The sequence below is a fragment of the Leptodactylus fuscus genome, chromosome 2 (assembly GCF_031893055.1).
Source record: "Leptodactylus fuscus isolate aLepFus1 chromosome 2, aLepFus1.hap2, whole genome shotgun sequence".
NCBI lineage: Eukaryota > Metazoa > Chordata > Amphibia > Anura > Leptodactylidae > Leptodactylus > Leptodactylus fuscus.
This window is the reverse complement of record NC_134266.1, coordinates 229,769,021-229,796,886: the sequence shown is the minus strand read 5'-3', so window position 1 is coordinate 229,796,886 and position 27,866 is coordinate 229,769,021. Positions and strand designations below refer to the sequence as shown.

Genomic DNA, 27,866 nt, shown 5'->3' with positions numbered 1-27,866 from the left:
TACTTTAAAGATTAGTTTATTTGAGGGCAGGGGGACAGAGCTGATAAACAGAAAACAAAAATAAGAGGGCTGGTAAGGTAACTTTACATGATAATAAAACATCTCCCAGAAAGCAGATTACAAATCATTACAAGTTTTTATTATATATTTCCTTCGGATAACACTCCTTTATGAAGTGTCAAATGTTAAACGAAGTTATCTCAAGCTGGTTCGCGAGTCAAGAACGCAGCTAAGTGATGCACATTAGTTATAAATTAGGGAAGGCCTGATGAAGGGGGAGGTATAGAGGACTGGCCAAATTGATGTGTGAAAGGCAATACACTGCCTGCTCCGGGTACAATATATAAAAAAACCCCTCCTTCTTATGGACAAATGTTCACTGCTTACAGCAGCCTTCTTGAAATCCACAGCATCACACAAAGCCTGAGGGGGAAAGTCTTCTATGTATAAGGAAAGTACAGGTTTGCGCTTGTGTATAGGACTGCTATTCCTTGTCTGATGCGCCAATGAGGAGAGGCTTCGGGCAGCTCGATTATGAGTGCAAACCATGCGTCTGAAGACGTCCCTATCACTACTGAAGCGGGAACATAGGGCTTCACATCATCAGATTTAGATTCCTATTCGGGACTAAAAAAAAGCAATTACCTCCAGCAAATTCATTCCAATTACTACTTTTTTTATTTTTTTTGGATGCTGGTAAATGTCTTTAAAAATAGGAGCTCTGGTAGGCGCCTAAATTTAATTCTGGAATAGCTTTTACTCCCTGAATATAATGGCTTCACTGGCATAAAAATGATTACCTTTGTACAACATGGCAGAGGTGGTCTGGGAAGCGCTCTGCATCCTCAGCACTCCGTATCAGATAGTCTGGGATGCTTCCCCCTCCCCGATTATAGCATTGACTGTGATGGAGCTCCCCTACACCACACACTGCATTTATGCCCCCTCCTAACTCACGCACACACGGTATAAAGCTGCAGCAGCATGCAAGAGAACAAACAGCTCATTGTGATTCTAACTGAAGATCATTGTCTGAGGAGTCAAGGTCGGTTTTTGATTTTTTGAGGGGGGCAGAGCCGGAAGGGGTGTTGCTTGTCTTGCTCTGGCTTATGCCAATGACTGTCATGGAAAAGGACATATGGGAGATTAAAGGAGAAGGGAGTAAGGAATCCATGGACACAAGAAATATTCCCCCATGTTATTCAACGTATTCTTCAGGCTCCTCTTCCCCATCCATGGACAAAGCTGCATACTTGCTTGCTTGGCTGAATTTCTGCAAGAGAAAAGTCAGAGTAAGAGGTTATTCCTTTCCCTGTCATTGACACACCAGTCACCGGGGAGTGAGATTTCGCAATATGGAGGTTACACAATGTGCAGAGAAAAAAAACCAAAGGGGCCGCAGCGTTCCAGTGAGTGAAGCGTTCCTTACGTTATTAACCATATACCGAAGTGTCATTTTTGCAGCATTGGTACCTGCTATTACAGCTCAATCCTATTCTATCCTAACCCTGCCAATCTACATCCCCTACATCCTTGCCAGGGCTGCACTTCAGTAGTCAAGAACATATAATGGCAAGTTCTTTCAACCAATATCCCGGTTAGAAGGCAACTCGACTAACTGCAGATACAGCTGTGAGTGGACGCTGCATATACTTTGGTGAGAAAGCCATATGGGGCTTCCTTTATTCATTTGTAAAGATACACAAGTAACAGCAGCTGCTAAAACAATGAATGAGAGATGTTCTGACACTGCTGTATCTTCAAGACTCTACAGGAAGAGGCAATAAATCTATTAGCTCCCCCTCCATAGACTTCTGTGCATGAAGTGAATACAGATTCAACATAGATAAACAAGTGAAGATAAGGAAGCTCTGCCTAATGCATGAATGAACCAGTGAGCAAAGGCCTGGACTCCAGTCATAAGCCTTTAGCCTCCCAATGATGTCTAGAGTGGGTCTCTGCACAATGTTTGGTCTGGGAAATATGGATGACGGTCCATATTTTACAGACCAAATACACCAATGTGAGACTATCCCAAGAGTTCTTAACCTCAAAAATTTGCAAAATTGCATGACTAGTTCTGTGCATTCATAAGTAGTACTGCCATGCAACGTATGCTCTGCACGCTCAAAAACATAGCTGTAGTTTAACACATTCGTGGCTGGCAGACATTTTAAAGATTTAAGATCAGTTCCAGTTCTGCAACTCTGTGAATGTGTGTGCATGTAGGCAAAAACCCCTGGCGGGAAAAAAAAAAAAAAGTTTAAAGGAATCTTCTCAAAATCATTGGGTCTTGGGTAAGGCAACCAAAGGACTTGTTTTGTAATGGGAATACCCCTATCATTTTTGAGAGTTTCTTCCAGATCTCGACCTGGTGAAGCAGAAGGAAAAACTACAATAGGGAGGGGGAATTATAAGACATCTTACAGCTGCCTGTTCATCTTTTTTCTTTAATTCCGGATCCTTCTTTTCTTTCCTAGAATAAGAGAAGACATAGATGGATTACAAATACAAGAAGGTATACAGGAGATCTACAGGAAGCACTATGTCAATGTAAAGATTTACATACATAACCACTATGACATGTGTCTCATCTACAAAGAGGATTCGTCGGTTCTTTGGCCTTTTCAGGAAAAGAATCCTCAATGAATAGCAAAATGAATGGTGTTCACAAGACTACGCATTCAGTATGGTGACTGACAGCCACATCCAGGAGCCCAAAACTACTGCATGGATGCCACTGCATTCTACTTATTGTTTGGTGGTGGGGGCAGCCCCCAAGCAAACACATATTGATGGATAAACCTAAGGAGGAGTCATCAATGCAACACACCTGTCCTGACAGATCACCTTATCACTTCAGTCTTCCATCTGACCAGCAAGTTGGCCCACATCATTTGAATGCAACAAGAAGGGGAGGCATAGAAAATAAAAAGGCACCAATACTTACCTTACATCTTTCCCTCGAACCCTGCAAACCTCCTGACAACTCAGCTGCTCTGTATATAAACTGAGCAGTGGAGGCGACTGGGAAGATGCAGGTATGTATTGGTGCATTTTTATTTTCGACACCTTCCCTTCTTATTGCATTCAAATTTCTGATTTGAGACAACCCCCATATTTATTTTACCAGTTTCTGCAGGGTTAGATCAAATGGACTAGCTTATACCCCTTCCCCACGCATCAATGTACCCTGGGGACCCCACAGCCTTGATGTCAGTTCCCCAACACTACCTCCTTAAGCCACTCCTTAGGTACACCCTACAAGACTTGCCATTTTGGATTTTCTCTGACACAGTTTAGACATTACACATTGGCCCTTGTTACAGTATCTCAGACCCTTGCTCATTTTTCCTGCTTTCAAGAACAAGAACCGACTGACGACTTGCTGCCATTGTCACAAGAGAAGCAATGTCATTCACCTCTCCTGGCAGCAGTTTTAATGCCATGGGTGAGTATATAGGGTTTCCTTCTTTTGTCCCCAAATTTAAATTCTCTCTCATATCCTTTCTGTACAATTTCTGCCAATAACACCACGATTTGTCTCAAATAAATCTCAAAGATAGAAAGGACCCCCAAAACTACACACCTATCTGATGTTTTACTGCGTTCTTCTGTGTTCTTTCCTCCGGCCTTTGATACATTATCCAGATCTTCCTCTTTGTTCTCATCTGTACAAATATAAAAGGAGTATTTTTTTTCCCCTATTCACATTTCCCAACGGTAAAGAATTAGGTATAGAATAGCCGGATTACCTCTTTTTTGCCCTGTAGCGGGCTGCCGCCTGTCCGAACTGTGCCTTTCTCCTCCACTAAAAGGAAACATATGTCAGTTCACACATTGCTTCCAAATGCTAATACCTAGAATCTTAGGACATGTTGGAATTTTAACACAAATGTCCAATTCAAATAAGAAAATAATTAAAATTATATAATATACACACGTGGACAAAATTGCTGGTATCCCTCGTTTAATGAAAGGAAAACCCGCAATGGTCACACAAATAACTCAAATCTGACAAAAGTAATAACCTAACTACATGTTGACAAGCCACAAAGCTTCTGGGAGAATGTCCTATGGACAGATGAGACAAAGATCAAACTCTTTGGCAAAGCACGTCAGCTCTATGTTCACAGATGGAATGAAGCCTATCTTGAAAAGAACACTGTCCCTACTGTGAAACATGGAGGAGACTCTTATGTTCTGGGGATGCTTTGCTGCATCTGGCACAGGGAGTCTTGAATCTGTGCAGGGTACAATGAAATCTCAAGACTATCAAGAGAGAAATGTGCTGCCCAGTGTCAGAAAGCTTGGTCTCAGTCGCAGGTCATGGGTCTTGCAACAGGATAATGACCCAAAACACACAGCTAACAGCACCCAAGATTGGCTAAGAGGAAAACACAGGACTATTCTGAAGTGGCCTTTGATGAGCCCTGACCTAAATCCTATTGAGCATCTTTGAAAGGAGATGAAACATGCCGTCTGGAAAAGGCCCCCTTCAAACCCGAAATCAAATTTTCATAGAATTTTTATTATTATTTTTGTCAGATTCAAGTTATTTCTGTGACCATTGTGGTTTATTTTCATTAAACGAGGGGGACCAACAATTTTGTCCACGTGTGTGTGTGTGTGTGTGTGTATCTATCGTAAGGAAGGGTTTTTTTTTTTTTGGTTTTTTTTTGTTTTTTTTAAGTCTACGAGAATGCAGCCAATTGCCCCATCAGAGATTGCCTTCTGAACAGGACTGTCTCTGGCTCAACATCCTATCCCCAAAGTTACAAGTTCCCATAAAGAGTGACGTTCTTACTTTCAAGAAAGGTCTCCAAGGCCATAGTCTCACTGCTCTTACTGTAAATAAGCCCTTGGTATAACTAAAAATAAAACCTTTTACCTCCAGAAGTAGAGGAAAACCCGTTGTAGTTACAGGCCTTAATATTAAAGAGGACCTTTCATCATTTTGCCCACAGGCAGTTCTATATACTGCCGGAAAGCTGACAGTGCGCTCAGTTCAGCGCACTGTCGGCTTTCCCAATCTGTGCCCGGTGTGAAGAGCTTACGGTCCGGTACCGTAGCTCTTCTATGGTCAGAAGGGCGTTTCTGACAGTTAGCCAGAGACGTCCTTCTTCACAGCACAGCCTATCGCGCTGTGCTGTGAGAGCCGGGAGGAACGCCCCCTCCCTCCCTGATAATGCTCGTCTATGGACGAGTACTGCGAGCAGATGGAGGGGGTGTTCCTCCCGGCTCCACAGCACAGCGCGATTGGCTGTGCTGTGAAGAAGGACGTCTCTGGCTGTCAGAAACGCCCTTCTGACCATAGAAGAGCTACGGTACCGTAAGCTCTTCACACCGGGCCCAGATCGGGAAAGCCGACAGTGCGCTGAACTCAGCTCACTGTCAGCTTTCCGGCAGTATATAGAACTGCCTATAGGCAAAATGGTGAAAGGTCCTCTTTAAGAAATCAGAAAGATCTCTGATCCGACCATCCCTATATACGTACACCATAATTAGTCACCCATAACAAGTCTTTACTACCTCTTAAGGATACTTACCTTTGAGAGGACTCTGAACTGAGTGACCGATTGGTGGGAGGCGCTGTGTTACGTTTCACCCATGCATTCTCCTTCGGCGGGGGAGCAGGCATTACTTTTAATGGGAGCTGGGAATCAGATTTATTGGGTTTCATATGAGAAGGTTCCTCCTCTTTTGCAAAAACTTCATTTTCTACAGATTTTTCACTTTCTCTTCTTCGTGAGACTGTGAAGCAAAAGATGAAGCCAGGTAAAGATGGATGTCTACACAGGACACTATGGCTGAATAAACAGTCATTTTGACATTTTCATATGACAAAACATATCTAACGTCTAAGTTGCCATATGTTAGTACATGAGGGATAACACTATTTTTGGGGACTATATGACTTGTACCTTGCATTATATAGCTCTGTCTCTGCTTGGTAGAGATTAGGTGCTATGTCGCCTCCCATGCTCTATAATGTCCTCTGAAGCTGCAGTAGCACCATACAGGACATTATACAGAAATAAAGCATGGGAGTGTATACAGTATGTGGGATGATATAGGAAACTATATTTGCTTCTGGTCACCAGTATGAAAAAACCTATTTGGTACTGGAAAACCCCTTTAAGCCCCATCAAAGGTATATGAGATCTGGTTATAGCTACAAATAGAGTCCGAACAGCGTCTTACTCCCATTTGGTCTCTACGTCATGCCAAAATATACTGCATCAGTTAGCAGGTAGTAAAATACAGATTAAAGGCATTTTCCTTTTTTTTTTTTTTAAATACAGAATGTGTAGAAAAAAAATCTTATTTTTTTAAAATTGAGATCAAATATATCCTTTGTGCAGGAATGTGTGGCCAACACAATCTCTTACAATCACTTCCTTTCTGGTCTTGATCATGTGCTGTTCATAGTGCACATGACTTCAGTTGTTAGCCACACCCACCATGAACGTGATGTCATTAGTGATGAAGGCAGTATTTGTCTAAACTTTATTGACTGCCAGAGCAGTGGGGAAGGTGGGGGTTGGTCCTGGTCAGCACACATGGAAACACTTAAGATCACATCAGTGACTAGAGGCAGCCGCAGCATGTACCATGTAACGTAGATAAACACTTTTTATTTGTTTTATTTATAACTATTCTAGCTTTGCCGACTCTTCCGTGAGTGGTTGGGGGGGTTTTATGGACACAGACAGGCTGGCAGCACAGAAGATGCACAAGGAGACAAGCAACATGTGCATAAGATGTGAATGCTTTATCATTAGCATTAAGCAGGGAAAATTGCATATGTTTTTTTGAATAATGTACACTAAAAAAAAAAACAAAACACGTGGGTTTTAGGGCTAGTTCACACGAGGCACAGAATGGCGGATTTTGGTCCGGATTGTGACGTGGGAAGCCGCACCAGAATAGGACCAAAATACGCCTGCTACGACTTCCGACAGTCACAGCTTCCCACTCCGGAGTAGGCCCAAATGAATGGGCCCAGTCCAGAGGTTGCTGACACGAGGTGAACGCTGGGTCTGAATCAGCCGCGCAATCCGTCTGAAGAAAGGGCAGCTCGCTTCTTTTCCCCCGTGAACGGGATCATACCGCTTATGGAAAAAAACAAGCTAGCGGTTTACATAGACCTCTATTGTGAGGGAGCGGATTCTGACGTGGATTCAGCGCCAAAATCCGCCCCCTCTTGCCCCGTGTGAACGAGCCCTTTAATACAAAGTTCAGTCTTTAATTTATTTTTTTTAAGCAAAACCGTGTAAACACAGCCTTAATGGGAAGTGTTGTATCATGGGGCCAGACTGTACGATAGTGCTTTATGGACACTCAGCCAATATATATCTACACAGCAGGCATACTTTTATATACATACATATTTAAGTATGTATACAGAGATATACACGTGCATATATTACACATACACACTGTACATAGATGTATGCATATATATTTAACTGTGTGTGTGTGGTGTGTGTGTAGATATACATACATGTATGTATATTGGGTGTGAATCAAAAACTGCTAGGAGGTGCAGTGGGCAGATGCTGGGAAGGTCTGCCTGGAAAAGCACTGACACTCCCACCACCAGGAAGTAGAAACCAGAAGTAGTGAATGAGAAAGAAAATATGAGGAATGGTAAAAATGGTCCACACACACATAAAAGGTACTCAGTTCAGTTTATTCATTCATTCATATAACAAGTATTTCCTGCCTTTAGTCTTATTTTCTTAGTCCTGGAAAACCCCTTTAAGGAAATAGATGCAGTATAAGACTAGTAGTTATCAGCAGGGAGTTCAGAACAAGTCTGCTCGGGAGCTGTAGACACAAAACAATAGGAAACACTTTAAATCTAGATTATTTACAGATCGGTTTCACTTCTGTTTACCCTTGAAGTGTAATTTATAGCACAATTCAGCCCCAACCACAAAAACAAAATGATCATTATGGCCAACAGATGACAAGTCACTCACTTCTTGAAGATGATCCACTGTTGCCTGTTTGAGAAGACTCGCTTCCAGTCCTAGATCTCTCCTGGTTCTCCTCACTGCGCCAGCTAGGATGTCTACCATAACAAAACCATTTGCATCATGTATTGCCATATAAAAACTAAAAGTATTTCAGAAACACTACAACATTTACACTAACTAAAAAGCCAACCAAAGTATACAGACACACACACGACCAAAAAAACCTAGTTCTAGCAGCGCACCTCTCTCTCGGTTTCCTCTCTATCTGTCGAGGCCGGTCATCATCCAAATGACGCTGACTCAGTTTCTCCTGCTCTTTCTGCAGACGTTCCTCCACCTCGCGCTCCCTAGCAGCGGTGTCCACAGGTTTAGCTCCACCGAAAATTGAAGCTGCTCGACTGGATGGTGCAGGAGCCCCACTGTTATCTTCCTCTTTGGGAGCAGTACGTGGTTTGAGGTTCAACTTTGGCCTCTGGGGTGGACCTAATATATACAAAGAAAAGCAAGAGGGAATTCATACTAGAACATAAAAGTGTTTGTTCTGAATACATTTTTTTTTTTTTTTTTTTTACGCATTAGCTATAACATATGTACACAATAACATACCTCTCTCTTCCCTCCTCTCTTCATTTCGGGAGTAGCCATTCCACCTGTCTGACTTGTCTTCTCGCTTGTCGTCATACCTATCGCCGCCATAACGGTCTCCGCCACCTCTGTAATCATCATCTCTACGGTAACCACTGCCAAACGCCCTCCTGCCCCCTCCTCGGGAATCATAACCTATTACGTGAATAAAAATTCATGAATTGAGGCATACGAAATTTGCAATTTTTTCTATTTTAAATAAAATGAGCTTTGTTACTGTAAGCTACTGAACATATTAAGGTAATGTCCACAGGGAATGTGTCTGCTATTGGTTTTCTGTTGTAAGAATGTATGGACATCCCCCCCCCCCCCCCCCCAAAAAAAAAAAAAAAAAAGTCCCATTAGATTTAATATGAGAAAATATGTGAACCAATGTGAAACCGGCTCTATCCAACTTTTAAGAACACAATGCCACTTACCTCTGTCATAATCTCTGCGATCACGATCATCATAGCGGTCTCTCCCTCTGTCACGCTCGTATCGGTCATCCCTACGTGGGCCATCACGATACCGATCCGACTCATAGCGATCATTACGATATCCTGCAATAGAAATTTGTGCTTAGGCAAACGTCCAGCAGATGGGAGTTGGGAAGTGTACATTAAATTCATTTATATATACTGTATATAGGATAAACATGTCTATCCTAAGATAAAAGGGAAATAAAACAAGGCCAGACTAGATATATATATATATATATATATATATATACACACACCCCAACAGTTAGATTATGTTATAACTTACTGTCTCCGTAGCTATCATCTCCACCACGACGAGGAGGATAATCATCAAAACTTTCTGTGGTGGGACGTGCCCTCCAGTCAGAAGAGTCCGTCTTATCAGAATCTCTATTGCGATCTCGATCCCTGCCAAAGGAACGATCCTCCCGATCTGCACAAATAAAATAAGATAGGTTTGAAAAACTGTCATCTAAAAAGCAGGGCCATGTGAATAGGATGCAGGTGTTATTGAGCCACCAGAATTGTATTCTCTTCATGTATAGGGCCCTAGCTCTCTGCACCATATTGCCCTACCCCCTTACCTCTGCCCAACATCCTTGTGACCACTCTAGTGTCAATAGTGGACATGCTGCTCAAAGTAAAATCGCTATGTTTTCCTGCAGGAATAGCCACAGGTCTCCAGCTCAATATAACCTTTACAATGCACTGGTAAAACCAACAGCAATAACTGACATGCTGAGGGTTTACTACCAGGTCACTGACTTGTGTTCAGTTGCAGCAGATGGATTTTGTGAAGTCTCATGTACCATACTGTTACTGCAGCGTATCGGATACTACTGCAAGTATGCCTGGTGTGTCCCTTGCTTTACGCTTACCTGGCATGACTGGCATGTGTGTACAAAGATTAAAAAAAAAAGTCACAAGGAACCGAACATGTAATTCAATATCCATTTCAGATAACTAGCCACAGTGATTTCAAAGCTCGCAAAGTGAAACTGATGGATGTACCAGCTGTAAATGAAAAATGAGCTATGGAACAAATATCAGCTATAGGGTAACAGATATTAGTGTCACAAGAAAGACACACTGACCCCTGCAATACTGACCAGGCTGAGCGCTACGTCACCAGCCTCATTAATATATTAAAAAATTAAATAAAATCTTGGGCACGAAATCTGTGGCATATTGCCACAATTGTGACAAAATTTGCACGCGTTACATGCAAACTTTGCTGTGGATTCAGAAGCCATCACCCCTATAAACAGGAGGAGGAAATTCCCAGTGAACAAGGATTTCTGCAATATAATACGCAGGCTGACGGTTTTACAACCTGCAATAAGCTTATTTTTTCCCAAATAATTTTTTGTTAGCTATATTTGGAACATCTATTGTACTGCAGTTCACTGCATATTATTGCTGCGGACCCAGCAACTAAATCTTAGTGTGTCAAGTCACATATTGTCCGAGAATCACATGCGTGGAAAAAAAGTTCCCAAAATATAAGCAACTGTCTAAAGGGAAAGCTGCTCATACAATATATTCATCAACCTTTCCACTGAGAGAAGTTTAAGCCTTGCACTTCCCTGTCCCTTCTACCAATGGCTGTTGCCAGCTGATGTGTACAGACATTTGCATCAGTGACCTTCTGGACAGAAAGAAACAGGTGTGACGCTCACAAATACACAAGCCTTGTAGGAAACCTTTTAGCCTAACTGGAACATAAGCTCTGTTATGGTATTACCACTAGTCTGCTCTGTCACTATAAGATGCTGCCCTTACAAGGGGCTTAAAGGGTAAGTCATCAATATCAGATAAGTGGGAAGACGCATGCACAACTCTGATCTTTTTCTGTTCATAGCAGGCAAAAACAGCTGGGTTACTGCAGCTCAAGTCCCATTCAAGTGAATGGACCGCAACACAGTGGATGGAGCTGCCTGCTTTTAGCTGTTGCTATGACCTATCCCAAGTATTGTCACTGTAAGCAAAAACATGGAAAATCTTCTTATATACAGTCTAATATTTTCATGGCAGATATGCTGCTCCAAAATTTAGGGCCCCTTCACACAGAGTATACGCTGGCTGATTCTGAACGTGTAAACATTCCGAATCAGCAGCGTTTAAAACAGATGCCATTGCTTTCTATGGGAGCCGGCATACGTGCACTCCCCATAGAAATGAATGGGCTGCTTTTTCCCATTCATTTCTATGGGGAGCGCACGTATGCCAGCTCCCATAGAAAGCAATGGGATCTGTTTTAAACGCCGCTGATTCAAAACGTTTACACGCTCAGAATCAGCCAGCATATACTCCGTGTGAAGGGGCCCTTAAAGTGAATGGGGAATATAACAGTTGCTCACAAAGCCATGGCAGCAGAGGTAGCAAAAGCTCCTTAACCTAATTTTGGAAAGTAAATGCACTCACCTTTATCCTGTGCTTGATCAGCTACGTCCACTCTTATCCTTCTGTTCCCAAGAGACTGTAATAAGAGAGGATGTTAGTGTGCAAAGTCAGACATTTCGGATTTGTAGGAGAATAACAAAAAACACACAATGCATTAGGTTTTGTTCACACAGTAGTTTTTTTTAAAGTGACTTTGGCTCTACCTGGACATGTGACAAGCACGATACTGCAATCAGACTATTACAATCTAGTTTCTATATCGCTTCTCGACCTGTGAGGCGAGACTCATTGGCGGGGTGTGGTGTACTGACTGGTGAGGTGTAAGGTTCGTGCCAGTGGCAATAATAACTGCACGGAGCATTCAGTCCTGTGTTATCAAAGCAGTCTCTGCGGCTAGAGGAGCTGAAGGACCTGTGATTATATCACAAAAAGTCTACAGGTTCTTCACCCAGAAGCAGCTCAAAGTCTGCAGGCTGAAGACTATAATATGGAGGCATCATAGACTAATACTAGAAGTAGGAGGCTCTTATCTCTTGGGGGATACTCCTGAAATGGTGGGGTGTGTGGAAATTATTTTATGCAACGTAGAATAGTTATTTGGGGACAATGCTACAGTCATTGGGCTATAGGTGGAAAGGGGAAGCCATTAGGGGAGGGGAAGTTAGGAGGCAATGCCACTACTAGAGACGGAGCACAGTGTCTGGTGTTGGATTGTATTTAGGTATTTTATGCTGCACAATAGTATGTTTGGCTCTGCTAGGCTGAGATGTGCTGCTCTATGGTGTTTGGCTAGTATTTTTTTTTTTGTAGATTGTGAGCCCTACATAGAGCTCACAATGTACATTTTTCCCTATCAGTATGTCTTTTTGGAATATGGGATGGAAATCCATGCAAACACGGGGAGAACATACAAACTCCTTGCAGATGGTTTTATGCCCTTGGCGGGATTTGAACACCAGGACTCCAGCGCTGCAGTGCTAACCACTGAGCCACCGTGTGGCCCCTTGGCTAGTATTCTGTGCTGCATTGTGGTATGTGGCCTTGCTACGGGTATTACATGTGCTGTACTGTGGTATTTGGCTGCCACTGGTATGGGTATTATGTATAAAGCACACTGCTATTTATTGGCCACTTACAAGCAGTATTTCTTTTCTAGTGAGGCCAGAGTCAAAGTTTGGGAAGCCCTGTTGTAAATTACAGCCTTCTATAAAACAATGGATGGGGATGGGGGGGGGGGGACTAGGATGAAACGCCTAATATGGATAACAGATACCAATTGAAAACAGATGACAATTTACATATAACATTGGGGCTAAATAGTTCTAAATGTCGCAAGTCTATTTATAATATAATACAAAATGGCAGCATTACAGAATAAAGTGAAAAAAATAAAGGGGAGCCGTTACAGACCAGCACTTAGGGACCTTCTGCTGGGTGCTTGCAGGAGGGTGCACTGAAATTAAAATTCACTTTCTCAGCTATTCTGCTGCTACACCAAGTCTCTAATCGATATGTACAAAATTATACAGACCCCCCCCTTGCCACACAAAACATGCCGTCACTGTAGACAGCAGGAGTAGCTCAATCACTTTCAAAATGGCAATGTAACATATCAAGGGCGTGTGTGTGTGTGTATGTGAGTGTATGTGTCCGTGTCCCTCTGGGTGATGAATTTGACTCCTCATTCCTCAACTGCAACTATCACTGCGCAGCTCGATACTTCCAACTACAAGCGTCACCACCCCCTTCAAGATCTGTCAAGGAGCTTCTTGGATTGGGTTTCCATGCCTGGGCAGTTTTACACAAGCCTGAGATCACAATTCATGGGGTCATACTTCAGCCGCAGTGTTTTAAGGGACACTGCCTTTGGACACTTTACCATCTGGGAGTGGAATCTAGATTTGGACGCATTAAGCCAGCTGGAAAAAGTTAGTGTATTGGGAATTATGTGGTTGGGCTCCCATCAAACACGTTTTAGTTGAACTAAGATGCCCCCAAAACAAGGTCTTACTACCAATCACAAGCAGTACTCCATAAAGCTTTTACAGAACAGTAACTATCCCAAACTGACGGCTGAATTCACACAAGCACTGTTGTTGTTGTGCATCAAACCAGTCAGCAGATGCTTTGACGTGTTCGCCCGGAGTCAGCATTAACCCCCTGCATGCAGCCACAAAATAAAAACATGGGACAATAAACTCCGCCGTTCTAGCTGCAGCAGCGCTAAAGGACAGTCAGTGGAAGTGGTCACTTTTTTTTTTTTTTTTTTTTTTTTTTTTTTTTTAAGGGAAATTCTGCCAAAAATTATGACAAATAAATGAAGGATCAGAGAATTCCATGCGCACAGAAAAATCAGGCTACGGCCTATACCCCTGCCCTATAACCTGTTCAACCATCTCCAGCATAAGCCAGACCAGCGGTGGTGGACATCCATATAAGATCACATAAGTCTGCTTGACCGTGGCTTCAATATTAATGGGGTTTTCTAGACAAGTGATATCTTATCCTTAGGATAGGTTATCGATATCAGATCAGTGCGGGTCCAACAGCACGGTCTATTTTATAATGGCTGTGTGTGGTACTGGAACTTACTACAGCTCTATCCCATTCAAGTGAATGGGTCAGAGCTACATGTAGTAACACTACAAAATGTATGGCCTTGAATGTGGTAAAGAAGACTAGAGTATTCAACTGAGAACTATAGGGGTGCTGGGATTTGGACCGCCAGTGATCTGCTGTCAGCTGCCTATCCTAAGACTAGGATAGTTGATACTGAAGTCCTTGAAATCCCCTTTAACGAACTTCATAAGCTGCTTAGAAATTCCACTTACTGCAAGTGATATTACCTTGCAATACCATACAGTACACTGGTTTCTGCTAACAGCGATGGGACAGGATACTGCAGTTTGCTTAGTACAATAGAAACTCCAGATCACATCTAATCCCAGGAACATCACTATGAGACTTACATCACGTCATTGCCCGAGTCTAGGCTGAATACTAAGCTGTAAGTGATCAGCTCACTAGCTGCAGACACTGCGTACGTTACATTCACAAGCTCATATTAATATCTCTGTCCGCCTCTGCTGAGATCCGCATCAGCTGTTGACAAGAAATCTACAATACCCACACTGACGTATCAGGGCTGTGAAGTTTGTAGGCCAAACCATCCACTCAGCCTGATTCTTCATAAATGGCTGACAACCATGGTCAGGCAGAAGCCGTAAAGATCCCCTAATTCAATAAAAGGCTAGCGACTGCATTCCAATCTAGGTAAATATGTAATTAACTATACTATATTAATAACTGTATGATGCAAATCATTTTATTGTGAAGTCACAGGAAATTTTTTCCAACTCCACCCAAAATTACTCCAGCCCTGGTCAGATAAAGATACAGAATATTCCAATAAATGCGGCACTTCCATACTTACTTCTTCATTGAGACTCAAAGCCCGCAGAAGAGAATCCAGGTCATCAAACTCTGCGTAGCCAAAACCTTTTAATCTTTCTGGATTGCTGGGTTCCCGGGGTAGACGGACAGCACTAATCTGCAGGTGAGGAACAGAAAGCCATTCAGATACCAGGTCAAAAACACAGGTAAAATCCTTTAAGCTCTGCCATTATCTCTAAAGATGAAGGATTAATGTGGAGATTTTATCAATACGAAAGGTAAACATGTAGAACCGTAAGCAAAGCTGTAAAGTACTGGGCTGTTGCATACCTTCAAGAAGAAAATGACTTAGATTTTAAGATCCTGATCAAAGGTAATAGAGTTTCCAGTATCACTGTCCAAGACCTGGATAAGGGATCAGGTTTGGTCCAGATTTGCTTGACTGGTCTCTTGCGGATTGAGTAATAAGACAAGCTTTGCTATAGCTAGTGTAATACTGGTGCATTTCTCCATCTCCACCACCACTTTTCAGGGAGTGACATCACATCCACCAGTCACATGACCATGTTGTAGCTAAGTCCCACTCAAATGAAATCAAGCACAACCACTATACTATGTACAGCACTGATCTTGGGAAGTAGTAAGGAGGTCACAATAAACAATAGCATATCCCTGAAAAAAACCCTTCGAAATGGTTAAAGCCACAACTGGTGGGGTCTAAATGTTGAGACCCCCACTGATTCCAAGAACATGGGTCCAGGCCCTCTGCTGTGGATTCAACCTGAATGTAAGTGTGACTGCTGGTGGATGGCCAAGTGTTGTCCCCATGGATAGAGACTAAATACTTTTTGTGACTACCCATTTAAGTCCAGCACAATCACAGGATTCCAACTATCACCATTAAATGGATCTGCAACGCTCTAGGACTGAGTCAATAAACCTGGTATTGAGCCAGGACTTGTGACTTAAATAGACATTTCAGCATCTGTATTCTGATCATGAGAAATTGTCCTAAATTTATATTATAGCATATAGTAAGTATCCAAGAGTAAAGAAGTCTGTCACCATAGAGTGTCTGATCACAGAGTCCTACTGTTGGACCACAAAACTAGGGGTACCAGAGTACCCTGCATCCATCTGGGAGTGACACACGGTAAAGCACTCAGTCAGTCCCAGAGTAGTGAATGGAGTAGTGCAGATTACAATATTATATAGAATATTGTTTTTCCCCTCGTATCCATGGGTAAAACTAAATATAGCAAGTGATAGCACTTACATTAAGTCCTCTGAAAAATTTCTGGATGGACTCCTCAGTAACATCATAAGGAAGATTCCCAAGGAAAGCAGTAAAGGGAGGACTTTTGGGGAGTCTGCTTCGGTCCACATTAGGTTCACGGGCAGCTCGAGGGGCCGTAGGAAGGATGGAGCGATCAATTGGGTGGCCTCTGTAAGTATCATCATCATTGCTGTGCCACGTGGTCGAAACTGGAAAACACAAAATAAAGAAAAGTTAAAGAAAAACCCATCCCCTGTAACATCTAAAAATATACAGGCAGTTGAGCGCCATGTTGGTTTCTTTTGACGCAGTCTATACATGCCAAGCGCCATGTCGTTCACTACAATAGAGTTGTATTGTGAGGTTGCAGCGGCTCCAACCCTGTCACAAAAAACTGAGCAGCCTTATTGTTGAGTTCCCTGCAGTGTCAACAAGTGGGGAAACCAAGTCAATATAGAACAGGAAAGGTCCTCCGAGGATACAGAAGCTCTTTTTTTGCCACTATGGCCAGGACATGAGGGTCCTAAACAAAGGAGCCCCTATGTTAAAGAGGTTTTCCAGGACTTTTATGTTAATGAGAAGTTAACAAATATCAGCTCAGTAGGGATATGACTCCTGGCACCCTCACTATTCAGGTCAGTGAAGACGTTGCAGCTCTCTACTGTTATGTCTTCAGTGACCTGAATAGTGAGAGTGCCAGGAGTAAGATCCCCACTGGGCTGATATTTGTTAACTTATTAATATTAAATTCCTGGAAGACCTCTAACATAGGAGCTCCTTTGTTGCATGCGGTACCATTGCAATCCAATTCATGGTGTATGAAGCTGCACTACCCTGGAGCTGACACAGCCTCTTCAATTCGGTGGTGTAAGATGGTAGATCCCCACAGATTTCATAAAGCCTTTCTTAGGGAGAGAATGGGAAACAAAGACAGTGGACACTTCTCATACCCAGCTTGTTTGTAAGCTATGAAATACAGCATGTTCACTGTAAGTATTGGCTCAGACAAACATATTCTGCCCATATTTCAGCTCTGCATCTTGGATCAAATGCAGCATAAAGCTCTCAGCTCGGGTCATTAGCCTGGAACGCAGAAATAAGGGGATAATATGTTGATCATCAAAGGAAGGGCGTCTATTACAATCAGATATCTGTAATAAAGAAGCCTGTCAGAATCTTCCAGAGGTGAACAAACTAAAAATCTCCCAACAAGGTCCCTTTAAGTAGCAGGACAAAGGACCTACAACTATAAATTGCGCATATATATATATATATATATATATATTCACATAGCTGCTTATATTTGTGTCTCTCATTACACATGCTGTATATACATATCTTAAGAGTTATATAGTGAAAGAAGCTGAACATGTCCCTACACAGTAGATGTGTTGATAACAATCCTGTTCTTTGCTCTGAGGCTACAGATGCTTTATACAGAAACACTTACCGTCTCCTTCCAAATCATCGGTCTCATCAGCCCAACTGGTTGGTTTTGGGGCATAGGTGCTGCCGCCACCACCACCGCCGCCACCACCACCACCACCACCTCCACTGTTACCATCATCGGCTAAGAAGTCAGTGAGGGTCAAAGTCTTCCCCTTCTTGTTCTTCTTCTTAGCTGTAAAGAGAATTTTAAGACATAAGTTATTAATTTCCAGGAAAACAAAAGACACTAATATACTATGCAACAGAAGACTATAAATTAATTTTACATAGAGGCCTCCTGAACAAGAGGGAATACATGGCAGGAAGAACTGGCCCATACATCAGCTGGACTTTATACATAGTGAGGTAATGTAGGCGTTGCATTAGGATGAGACTAAGCTGCAGTACCACACACAACCACTACAACAAAACATACAGCACTGCGTCTGGTAAACAAAGAGACTCGCACTCATAGACCTACATGGGGTGTCAAGAGTTAGACCTCCATCGATCTGAAAATGGTGACCTGTATACCACTGATAGTGTGTCAATATTAAACTCCCAGAAATCCCTTTTATGAACAGACGCCATGATGGCAGTGTGAATACAACCTTAGCAGTAAATGATCATGTTTGATAAAACCTTCATAGAAGCCATTAACAAAACATTCAGTGTATCATTTGCGGTCTCTGTTCCTTCCCCTCTTTCCCTTGCTGTTGGAGTTCTTCAGGCTCGGTCCTAGGCCCCCTGCTCTTCTCTCTCTACACAGCCCATCACCAGATTTGGCTTCAGGTACCATCTCTATGCTGATGACACCCAATTATACACATCTTCCCGGGACATCACCCCTGCACTCATACAGAACACCAGAGACTGTCTTTTTGCTGTCTCTAATATCATGTCTTTGCTCTATCTGAAACTAAATCTCTCTAAGACTGAACTACTACTGTTTCCACCATCTAACAGATCTGTCCCTGATATATCCATTGCAGTCTCAGGCCTTACTATAACTCCTAGGCAGCAGGCCCGCTGCCTCGGGGTCATGTTTGACTCAGACCTTTCCTTCACTCCCCATATTGAATCACTTGAATGCTCATGTCACCTCCACCTCAAAAACATCTCCAGAATACGCCCTTTCCTTACCAGAGATACACTAAAGACACTTATTGTCTCTCTGATTCATTCTCGCCTTGACTACTGTAACTCCTTACTAATCGGTCTTCCCCTCACTAAACTCTCCCCTCTACAATCTATTCTGAATGCAGCGGCCAGGCTCATCTATCAGGCTAGACGCTACAGCGATGCCTCTGGTCTGTGCCAGACGCTACATTGGCTGCCTATTCATTATAGAATAAAATATAAAGTTATCACCCTCATCCACAAGGCTCTCCATAATGCCGCACCTCCCTACATTTCCTCCCTCATCTCTGTCTACCGCCCAACCCGTGTTCTCCGTTCACTCAATGATCTAACACTTACATCCTCTATTATCAGAACCTCCCACGCTCGTACACAAGACTTCTCCCGAGCTGCACCACTTCTCTGGGATGCTCTACCCCGGACAATCAGATTAACTCCCAATTTCTACAGCTTCAAGCACAAACTAAAGACACATCTTTTCAGACAGGCCTATGACAATTCCTAATGTAAACCCTTCCGTACTATAATTAGAATCCCCAAAATTTAACCCTCCTCTGTCCCCACCCCACATGATATGATGCCATTTCAGGCTAACGTTATATGTCCAAGCACCATCCACATGTTAAAGGACACGACTGGTGACGGCTCATACAGCTTTATGTTTGGGTAATAACAGTCACCTCTATTACAAAATTGTCTGATCACTGTATAAGCAATGCCGCCCCTGCTACCTCTTGTGTCACCCCCTCTACTTCATAGATTGTAAGCTCTAGCAGTCCCATTGTGTGAAATGACTATTTCTTTGCTATGTATCTTTCTGTCTGTATTTGAACCCTACTAATTGTACAGCACTGCGGAATATGTTGGCGCTATATAAATAAACTATTATTATTAACTGGAAATACATGTTAGATGCGCCGGGCACATGCTTGTGAAGGTAGAGCGAGTGCAGGAGAATACCAAGAAGTAGAAACCACATATTAATGACTACTAAGCGAAACGTCTTATCTCTGTGCTTAGGACATTGCTGTATGCTGACAGATAATAAGACAAAGATAATGCCCTGCCCATGGACAATTCACTAGTACCATTCCAGAGACACTTTCTCTGCAAAATCATCTATCCTCAGCTCTGAGACTATCCTTCAAGGGGTTGTCTGAGACTTAGAACACCTTTTCTTTTTTCAATGTATTGCCCTTATTTGAAGGACCAGAAAGTCTCAAGCAATCCTATTAAAGTTTGATCCAAAGTAATAACCCAAAAGGGAGCGTTCACACTACTGTCGGTGTCCGACAGCTAGTGCCGGCTGCTAATGTCCGTTCAAAATCTTGTGCGGACATTAGCATCGGACACTAGCTTTGTCCGTGACATTTTTCATTCGTGTAAATGGAGATCGGGTGCGTTCTTTTACTGTCCGTGTCTGTCCTTAACTGTCCGTTTGTAAAGATGTCCGACTCTTCAAGCGGACAGGAAAAACCTACATGCCGGGTTTTGCGGTCCTCTTGAAGAGTGGAACATCTTTGGGAACGGGCAGTTAAGGACAGACACGGACTGTAAAAGAACGCACCCGATCTCCATTTACACGAATGAAAAATGTCACGGACAAAGCTAGTGTCCGATGCTAATGTCCGCACAAGATTTTGAACAGACATTAGCCGCGGACACTACCTGTCGGACACCGACGGTAGTGTGAACGCTCCCCAAGTCACGCATGAAACATAAAAAACATAAGCTTTCATGCTTTATATGTTAAAGGGATGTGCCAATAAGTGTCAGATCTCTGGGTTCCCCTGATAGCTGTTATAGTCATTTTCCTTAGGATAGGAGTTCATTATCAAATCAAAATGGGTTCAATACCCAGGACCCACACAGATCAGCCATTCGTGGCCTCTTCCCTGCACCAATGATGTCATGTTTGTTGCTCGAATGGGACAGCTGCCACTCAGTGAATGATGCCAAGATGCAACACCAAACACATTCCATGCAATGTAGATTGAAGAGACTGCAGCACTCATTCAAACACTGTGGTCTCCTCAAAAAGCTGATCATTAGGGATCCTGGCTGTAGTACCCCATACAATCAGAAACTGATAACCTAACCTAAGAGCCGTCCTCTCTGGCATTTTTCCTACAATGTGGCACTCCTGGCTACCATCTACACAGGAAACTGTCACTGCAACTGTGAATGAGGTGCTAAAATACTGCTGTAGTCCCCCCTCCCCCAACTTCTGTGGCTGGTGGAGATGGCAGAGCTCCACAACTGGGGCAGAAATGATGGTAGTTTCTAATGATGTGCCAGCCTCTCTTTTTGGTATGAAGGACTACTGCAAAGCATTGCGCTTATAGAGCAGTACTGTGGAGTCAGTATGCCAAGTCTCCAACTCTTGTTTTTTTTTCCTGTGACATGGATTTAAAGAAGACCTCCTCTAACCCTTGGAGTGCTACATACCTTTACAGGGTCACCGCTCCTCTGACATATGGAAAAAATTTTGTCAATATCTCAGTTCCTGCTGTAGAGATGAGTGCTGCCTCAGGTTCCGATCCAAAAACCGGGTAGCCGTGGCTGAAAGCTGATGCACTGCAACGGCATCCAGCCGTGCGCTCTGCTCCGGATTAGGCCCAATAAATGGGCCTAGTCCAGAAGAGGGAGTTTCTTCAGGCCGAATCGCGAGGCGACTCTGCCTATAGAATGAGCATCTCACTTCTTTTTTCAGGGAGACCTGAACGGCTCCTATTGATTTCAATGGGAGCCATCTTTTTGGTCAGGGTTTTGAGGCGGATATGGCCTCAAAACCCTGACCAAAAAAAATCTGTGTGAACTTACCCTTAAAGGTTACTCTACGCTGGCCTTTTAGGCTAAGTTTACACGTTGGAAAATTAATATGAATTTGTGGTGGACACCCAATAATTGAATAATCAGCACGTCTAAAGTCATGGACTCTGCAGCTGAATCAGCCACAGAATCCACAGCAAGATCGAGCAGGACAGAGAGGCAGAATCAGGGTGCAATCCGCCTCAAAATCAGAGGTAAATTCTGCCATGTGAACACAGCCTTAGAGTATGTTCATGTAGAAGAATTCAGTCAGTTAAGAAAAAAAAAAAAAATGCTTGAAAAATATAAGGAATCCGTCTTAAGACTCACCTGCAAAAATGGCTCCCATTATACTTCTCTCTACTGCTAAATCCACTCCTGGATTTGGCACAGCAAAATCTACCACAAATAAAAGGCGCTCTTCAACAACATGGGGTCTTAGCCAAGGCTACATTCACATGGAAGCAGCATTGACTTCACATGACTGTTATTTTGATGGTCCATCAACAGTCACGTCCTATTTTGCAGGCTCTTGTCTCTAGCTTAAGGCCCCACTGGGCGGAAATGCGGTGCTAAAGCACTGTTGGAAGAACCGCGGCGTGAGCGCATTACAGTTCTTCCAGCAGCGCTTTCAACAGAAAGTTCACAGAGTTTTCCTCCGCGGACTGTCTGTTACAGTTATATCTATAAGAAAGCTGCCGGCATTTCTGTAGATATAACGGACATTATGCGATTTTCAAAACCGCAACGGTTTCGGAAATCGTAACGTGCGGTGCTGCGATTTTTTCCGCAAAGTGGGCATGGGATTCGCATGAATCCCATCCATTTTGCAAGTGCTGTAAAATGGCACGATTTTTACTGCAGTGTTTCCACTGTGGCCAAATCACGGCGTTTCTGCCCAGTGGGGCCCCAGGTTGCGGAAACGCAGCTTTTTTTTTTAAGCACTTTTTTTGCGCTAAAGCCAAGAATGGCCACAGAGGGAATGGGAAATATATAGGAAGTTCTTATACTTCTACCTTCTGCTCAATCCACTCCTGGCTTTGGCTCACAAAGATTTAGGAAGTGGATTTTGATGCAGATTCTGAAAACCAAATACCTCACCAAAATCCGCCTCCCATTTTGTTCAACTGGAGTTTCAGGCAGAAGCCGACTGAAGAATGACTAGCAAGCTAGAACAGTCTGTCTCGGTCTGTCACAGAAATAAATTTGAGGAAGAATCTGGGGCATGATCGGACCTGTGAGTTTCCCTATGACCTCTATTAATATTGTAGAAATATGCAAATTGGGGTTTACCACTTATCTACTATCCGATTATGTGGACTGCCAGTGATCCAATACGTACATGGTGCAATAGCACACAAGTGTGACCACTGAGCTACTGACTTCTATTGGACTCACAGAGAGATGGTGGACTACAGCGCCCCATCAGTTAATATCTCCATGCAACCCATATAAGTGGATAGGCCTATGGTTACACATGTGCACCACCACTCTATTCCAATATGGGACTAGAGGACCTTTACTTTTAATATGGTCATCCTAGAAGGGGTGAAGAAGCAATATGTACTTCTATTTTATAAAAGCCCGATAAGACAGATTTAAAATTGGCTTAGTAATGCCAACAATAGCTCGATGAATAAGCGAATGCTCGTCATTGGTGATTGATTGATTTCAGTGGGACAAAAAAAGCTCCACATGCAACCAGCTACATCAGTGGGGCATGAGCACAGTCCTCACTATACAACTCCTTTAAGCACCAGCACCTCCGCTGTTTATAGTAGTCTGTATTCTGCAGCACTCAGGGTTCCATAAACCAGCAGCTTCTGCAGTCCATCATCAGGTTATAGGAATGATAGGGGCCAGACACCCAGATCCCACAAGAGAAATGGGAGCAGGGCTAAAGTATCCCAAAGTCAATGCTACAGTGTGCAGGTCCTACTTCCAGCACCATCCACTGTAAAGCAATGGCCCCAGGGCAGTGCAGCTCTGCTTCTATTCAGTTTATGATGCCCAGAGGCAGCAGATCAGTTGGGGGCTGCCCCCCACTGATCAGATACTATACCAGGAGTAGGCCGCAGCCTTTCACACACCAGCTGTTGTAAAACTACAACTCCCAGCATGCATACTTCCTCTGCTGTTCTTGGAACTCCCAAGGACGTGAATGGAGCATGTTGGGAGTTGTAGTTTCACAGAAGCTGAAGACTCCTGATCTATACTAGGAATACATGATCAGTATCAGAAGCACAGGAGATCCTGAGTAACCCCTGCACACACACACACACAAGAGCAGGCCCATATAATGCAGCAATGGTGCTAACCCCCTGCCTGCACTTCCTGCCGGTAACCCCAGTGAAGCACATTGCTGTAAGTCTCCCCCAGGCTGAAGTGGCTGATAACAGAGAACAGCACATAACACACTAAGGAGTCAGTATATGAGACCTTATAAGGGGATTTTCCGAGCTGTTGTCCAACTACAACTCACAGCATTGAAGGTCTAATGGGAGCTGTAGTCCACAACAGCTGGAAGGCCAAGCCGAGTGCCTTCCCATGTGACCCTGCTATTCACAGAGAGGCCCGCCAGTGTTGACGTGTCCTCCTCACGTCCAGTCCCTTGTACGCTCCGGTAGGCGGGGGTTCAGGGCTTAGGCCTCGGAGCCACTGACCTTTACCGCCATTATATCCCAAGGCCTGCTCACCACAACAAGATGAGCGAGGATTACCTCCCCCCACCCCTCCTAGAGCCACGTGGTTCTGCCCTGGTATAGGTACCCATTACCAGCGCTGCCTCCAGCCAGATCATACCATTAAAGGAGGGGGACACCTTATGTAATCGCCGCTTCAGCCCCCAGCTGTGTGCCGGGCCCCGCTCCCCGGCACAGCGGGCTGTGTACTGGGCTGCGCTCGGGACAGCTGTGCGGCAGCAGCGACCACACAGCGGATGGACCCGCCGCACAAATGTACACTGATATGGCGCAGATGTGCGCCGGCACCAGCGCCTTGTGTTCCGCGTCCTTCCCTGCACACACGGACAGGGTGCGGCCTGGGCCAACCCGGGGATTATACAGCAGCGTGTCCGGAGCCGCGCACTGCGCTTTAAGCGCGCCGTGGCAGGCAACAAATACACTGGCCGTGTCAGTGCAGATTACACAGCATGCACGGAAAGGGTCACCTCTGAAAATCAGCTGCACACCCGGTATCGGGCGCGACCCTGTATTCCTCTCACACACTCACCTGAAGCTGCCATGTTGGGCCGAATGTGAAAGAACGCGAAGACCCGGATGAGGCGGTCACGTGTGCGCAGCGCCAGGTCTTTCCAGCGAAGGAGTGGGGGGGGCGGGACGTGACGTGATGACGTAATGGACTTTCGTGCCGCCATCTTTGTTGGGGGAAGGCAGGTTTTGAAGCGTCAGCTTATCTCTTGAGGGCCTGCGCGTTCCTGTTCCCAGTGACTAAACTGCAGAGTGGTCATTTCACCGTAATAAGTTGTGTAACTGCTCAATAAGAAGGAGGGGCAGATTAATAATGGCTGATGTAATACTAGCCATGGTAGTCATAAGATGTACTAAATCCTCCAGACAAGTGCCTCGCTGTATGTAGGCAACCTTTTTTGTACGACATGTTGAGCCAAAAAAAAAAAAAACAATAAAAGATGAGGTACTCAGTGTGCCGAGCAATAACTGAAAGTTTTACAACGCCTAAATGAAAGCCATATAACGGGACTCATGACGCAGTCATCATCTGTAAGGAAAAAGGGGTCTAAGGGCCTGGATGCAGAAGTCCTGTGTAAGGAAGAAGGGGGTCTAAGGTCCTGGCTTAACCTTTTCGCTGCCAAGCGTCTCTGGAAATTTTGCACCTCCAGTAGCCAGAGCAATTTTCACAGTTTTGAGATGGACAAATCAAACCTAAATTGCAACATTATAAAGGGGCTCTATCAGCAAAATCATGCTGCTAGAGCCCCACATATGCGTGCATAGCCTTTAAAAAGGCTATTCAGGCACTGTAAAAGTTAAATTAAACTACCCCCCCCATTTTAAAATAATAACTTAGAAAAGAATCTTCTCTACTTACGGAACGTGCGCCCTGGGCGGGCATTCAGGGTGCGCCGTCTTCTTCTTCCCCGCCTCTTCTTCCTCTGACGTCTTCGGGTCCCGTTCTCCTCCGGCGCTTGCTCGCGGACACTGATAAAAAAAACCAGCCCGGGCGCATGCGCAGTAGCACACGGCTTCTACTACGGCTACTGCGCATGCTTCCGGGCTATTTTTTTTTTTATCAGTGTCCGCGAGCAAGCGCCGGAGGAGGACGGGACCCGAAGACAACAGAGGAAGAAGAGGCGGGGAAGAAGAAGACGGCGCACCCTGAATGCCCGCCCAGGGTGCACGTTCTGTAAGTAGAGAAGATTCTTTTCTAAGTTATTATTTTAAAACGGGGGGGTAGTTTAATTTAACTTTTACAGTGCCTGAATAGCCTTTTTAAAGGCTATGCACGCATATGTGGGGCTCTAGCAGCATGATTTTGCTGATAGAGCCCCTTTAAAAAAGCATCCAACCCCCCCATACCTATATATTTTCTTAAAGTAGACACCTGCAGCATTGTCAGAATGCCACTTGGTACTGTATACGAACAGGCACCTTCATGCAATTTTGATTTAAAGTGAATGTTTTATGAAAAAAATGCAAATAAATGTATATTAGTTGTTAAAAGCGGAAACCAAACAAAAAATTAAATGCACCAAACCTCTTAAAAATAAGAGTTCAACATGTGCAGAGTTCATACATATCACTATGGCCTGAACCTGCATGCACGTGTCTTCAGAAAATCGCTAGAACTGGAAGGAACAAAAATCTGCTTTAAAGCTGGAAATGTTAAAAAAGTATCATCCTATAAAATGTAGGGATTACACACCATGAAAAGTAAGTGAACCCCTAAACCCTATATATTTTTTAAAAGTAGACAACCTGAAGATTACAAATGTCTTAATGGGTCATCGATAGGCACATCCACCTTCATGCAACTTTGCGACCAACACAAATAATTTTTCGAAAAAATACGCTAAAACACATATCTGCACCTAAAACTCATGTTCAATCTCACATTCATATACAAAATACTTTTAAAATAATAGCTTATGGTGTATACAATGTTTAAATATACTATATGTACCGCAAACATCAACTACAACAAAAGCTCAGACCAGTGGCGGATCCAGGGTTTGCGGGGCCCTGGGCAATTGACTTTGGCGGGGCCCTACTTACTGGGGGGTCTCGCACTTCTAACCTGTACTTCCCAACTGTTGAAGACTAGACAGAGGGAACAAAACGTGCGGCACGCGCAGCGCGCTACAGCAAATTAGGCCCCGCCCACTTTTATGTTGACTCCACCCATTCTCATTCAATTTTCATGTGATTCCACACAGTATAATCCTCCTACAGTCACCCGTAAATTATATGTCCCCCCCTCCATCTCTCCCCCATTTTCATATACACCCTTCATCTACCCCTAGTTTCATGTCCCCCCTCTATCTCTGTCCCCAGTTTCATGCCATTCTCCCCCTTTATCTGCTCAGTTTCATTTCCCCCCCGTCTCTGCCCCAGTGTCATGCCGTTCTCCCCTTCATCTGCCCCAGTGTCATGCCGTTCTCCCCCCTTCATCTGCCCCAATGTCATGCCATTCTCTCCCCCCTTCATCTGCCCCAGTTTCATGCCATCCCCCCCCTTCATCTGCCCCAGTGTCATGCTGTTCTCCCCCCTTCATCTGTCCCAGTGCCATGCCATTCTCCCCCCTTCATTTGCCCCAGTGTCATGCCGTTCTCCCCCCTTCATCTGCCCCAGTGTCATGCTGTTCTCTCCCCCTTCATTTGCCCCAGTGTCATGCTGTTCTCCCCCCCTTCATCTGTCCCAGTGCCATGCCGTTCTCCCCCTTCATCTGCCCCAGTGCCATGCCGTTCTCCCCCCTCCATCCGCCCCAGTGTCATGCTGTTCTCCCCCCCTTCATCTGCCCCAGTGTCATACTGTTCTCCCCCCTCCATCTGCCCCATTGTCATGCTGTTCTCCCCCCCTTCATCTGCCCCAGTGTCATGCCGTTCTCCCCCCTCCATCTGCCCCAGTGTCATGCTGTTCTCTCCCCCTCTATCTGCCCCAGTGCCATGCCGTTCTCCTCCCTCCATCTGCCCCAGTGTCATGCTGTTCTGTCCCCCTCTATCTGCCCCAGTGCCATGCCGTTCTCCCTCCTCCATCTGCCCCAGTGTCATGCTGTTCTCTCCCCCTCTATCTGTCCCAGTGCCATGCCGTTCTCCCCCCTCCATCTGCCCCAGTGTCATGCTGTTCT

The 27,866-nt window shown here is 44.2% G+C and overlaps 2 protein-coding genes across 2 annotated transcripts in view; one reads left to right on the top strand and one right to left on the bottom strand.

Moving 5' to 3' along the window:
* On the bottom strand, positions 1-24,821 carry EIF4B (eukaryotic translation initiation factor 4B). The gene is made up of 15 exons (XM_075265806.1): positions 24,774-24,821; positions 17,614-17,784; positions 16,164-16,372; positions 14,928-15,044; positions 11,516-11,570; positions 9,378-9,524; positions 9,050-9,172; positions 8,592-8,765; positions 8,228-8,468; positions 7,989-8,080; positions 5,550-5,754; positions 3,756-3,811; positions 3,590-3,671; positions 2,428-2,476; positions 1-1,273 (listed from the first exon to the last, which is right to left on the bottom strand). The coding sequence occupies exons 1-15, from the start codon at positions 24,784-24,786 to the stop codon at positions 1,199-1,201; spliced, it is 1,809 nt and encodes a 602-aa protein (XP_075121907.1). The 5' UTR covers positions 24,787-24,821; the 3' UTR covers positions 1-1,198.
* The window catches only part of SPRYD3 (SPRY domain containing 3), a 422,505-nt gene that overhangs the window by 206,163 nt on the left and 188,476 nt on the right, over positions 1-27,866 (top strand). The gene's annotated exons all lie outside the window — the stretch shown is intronic.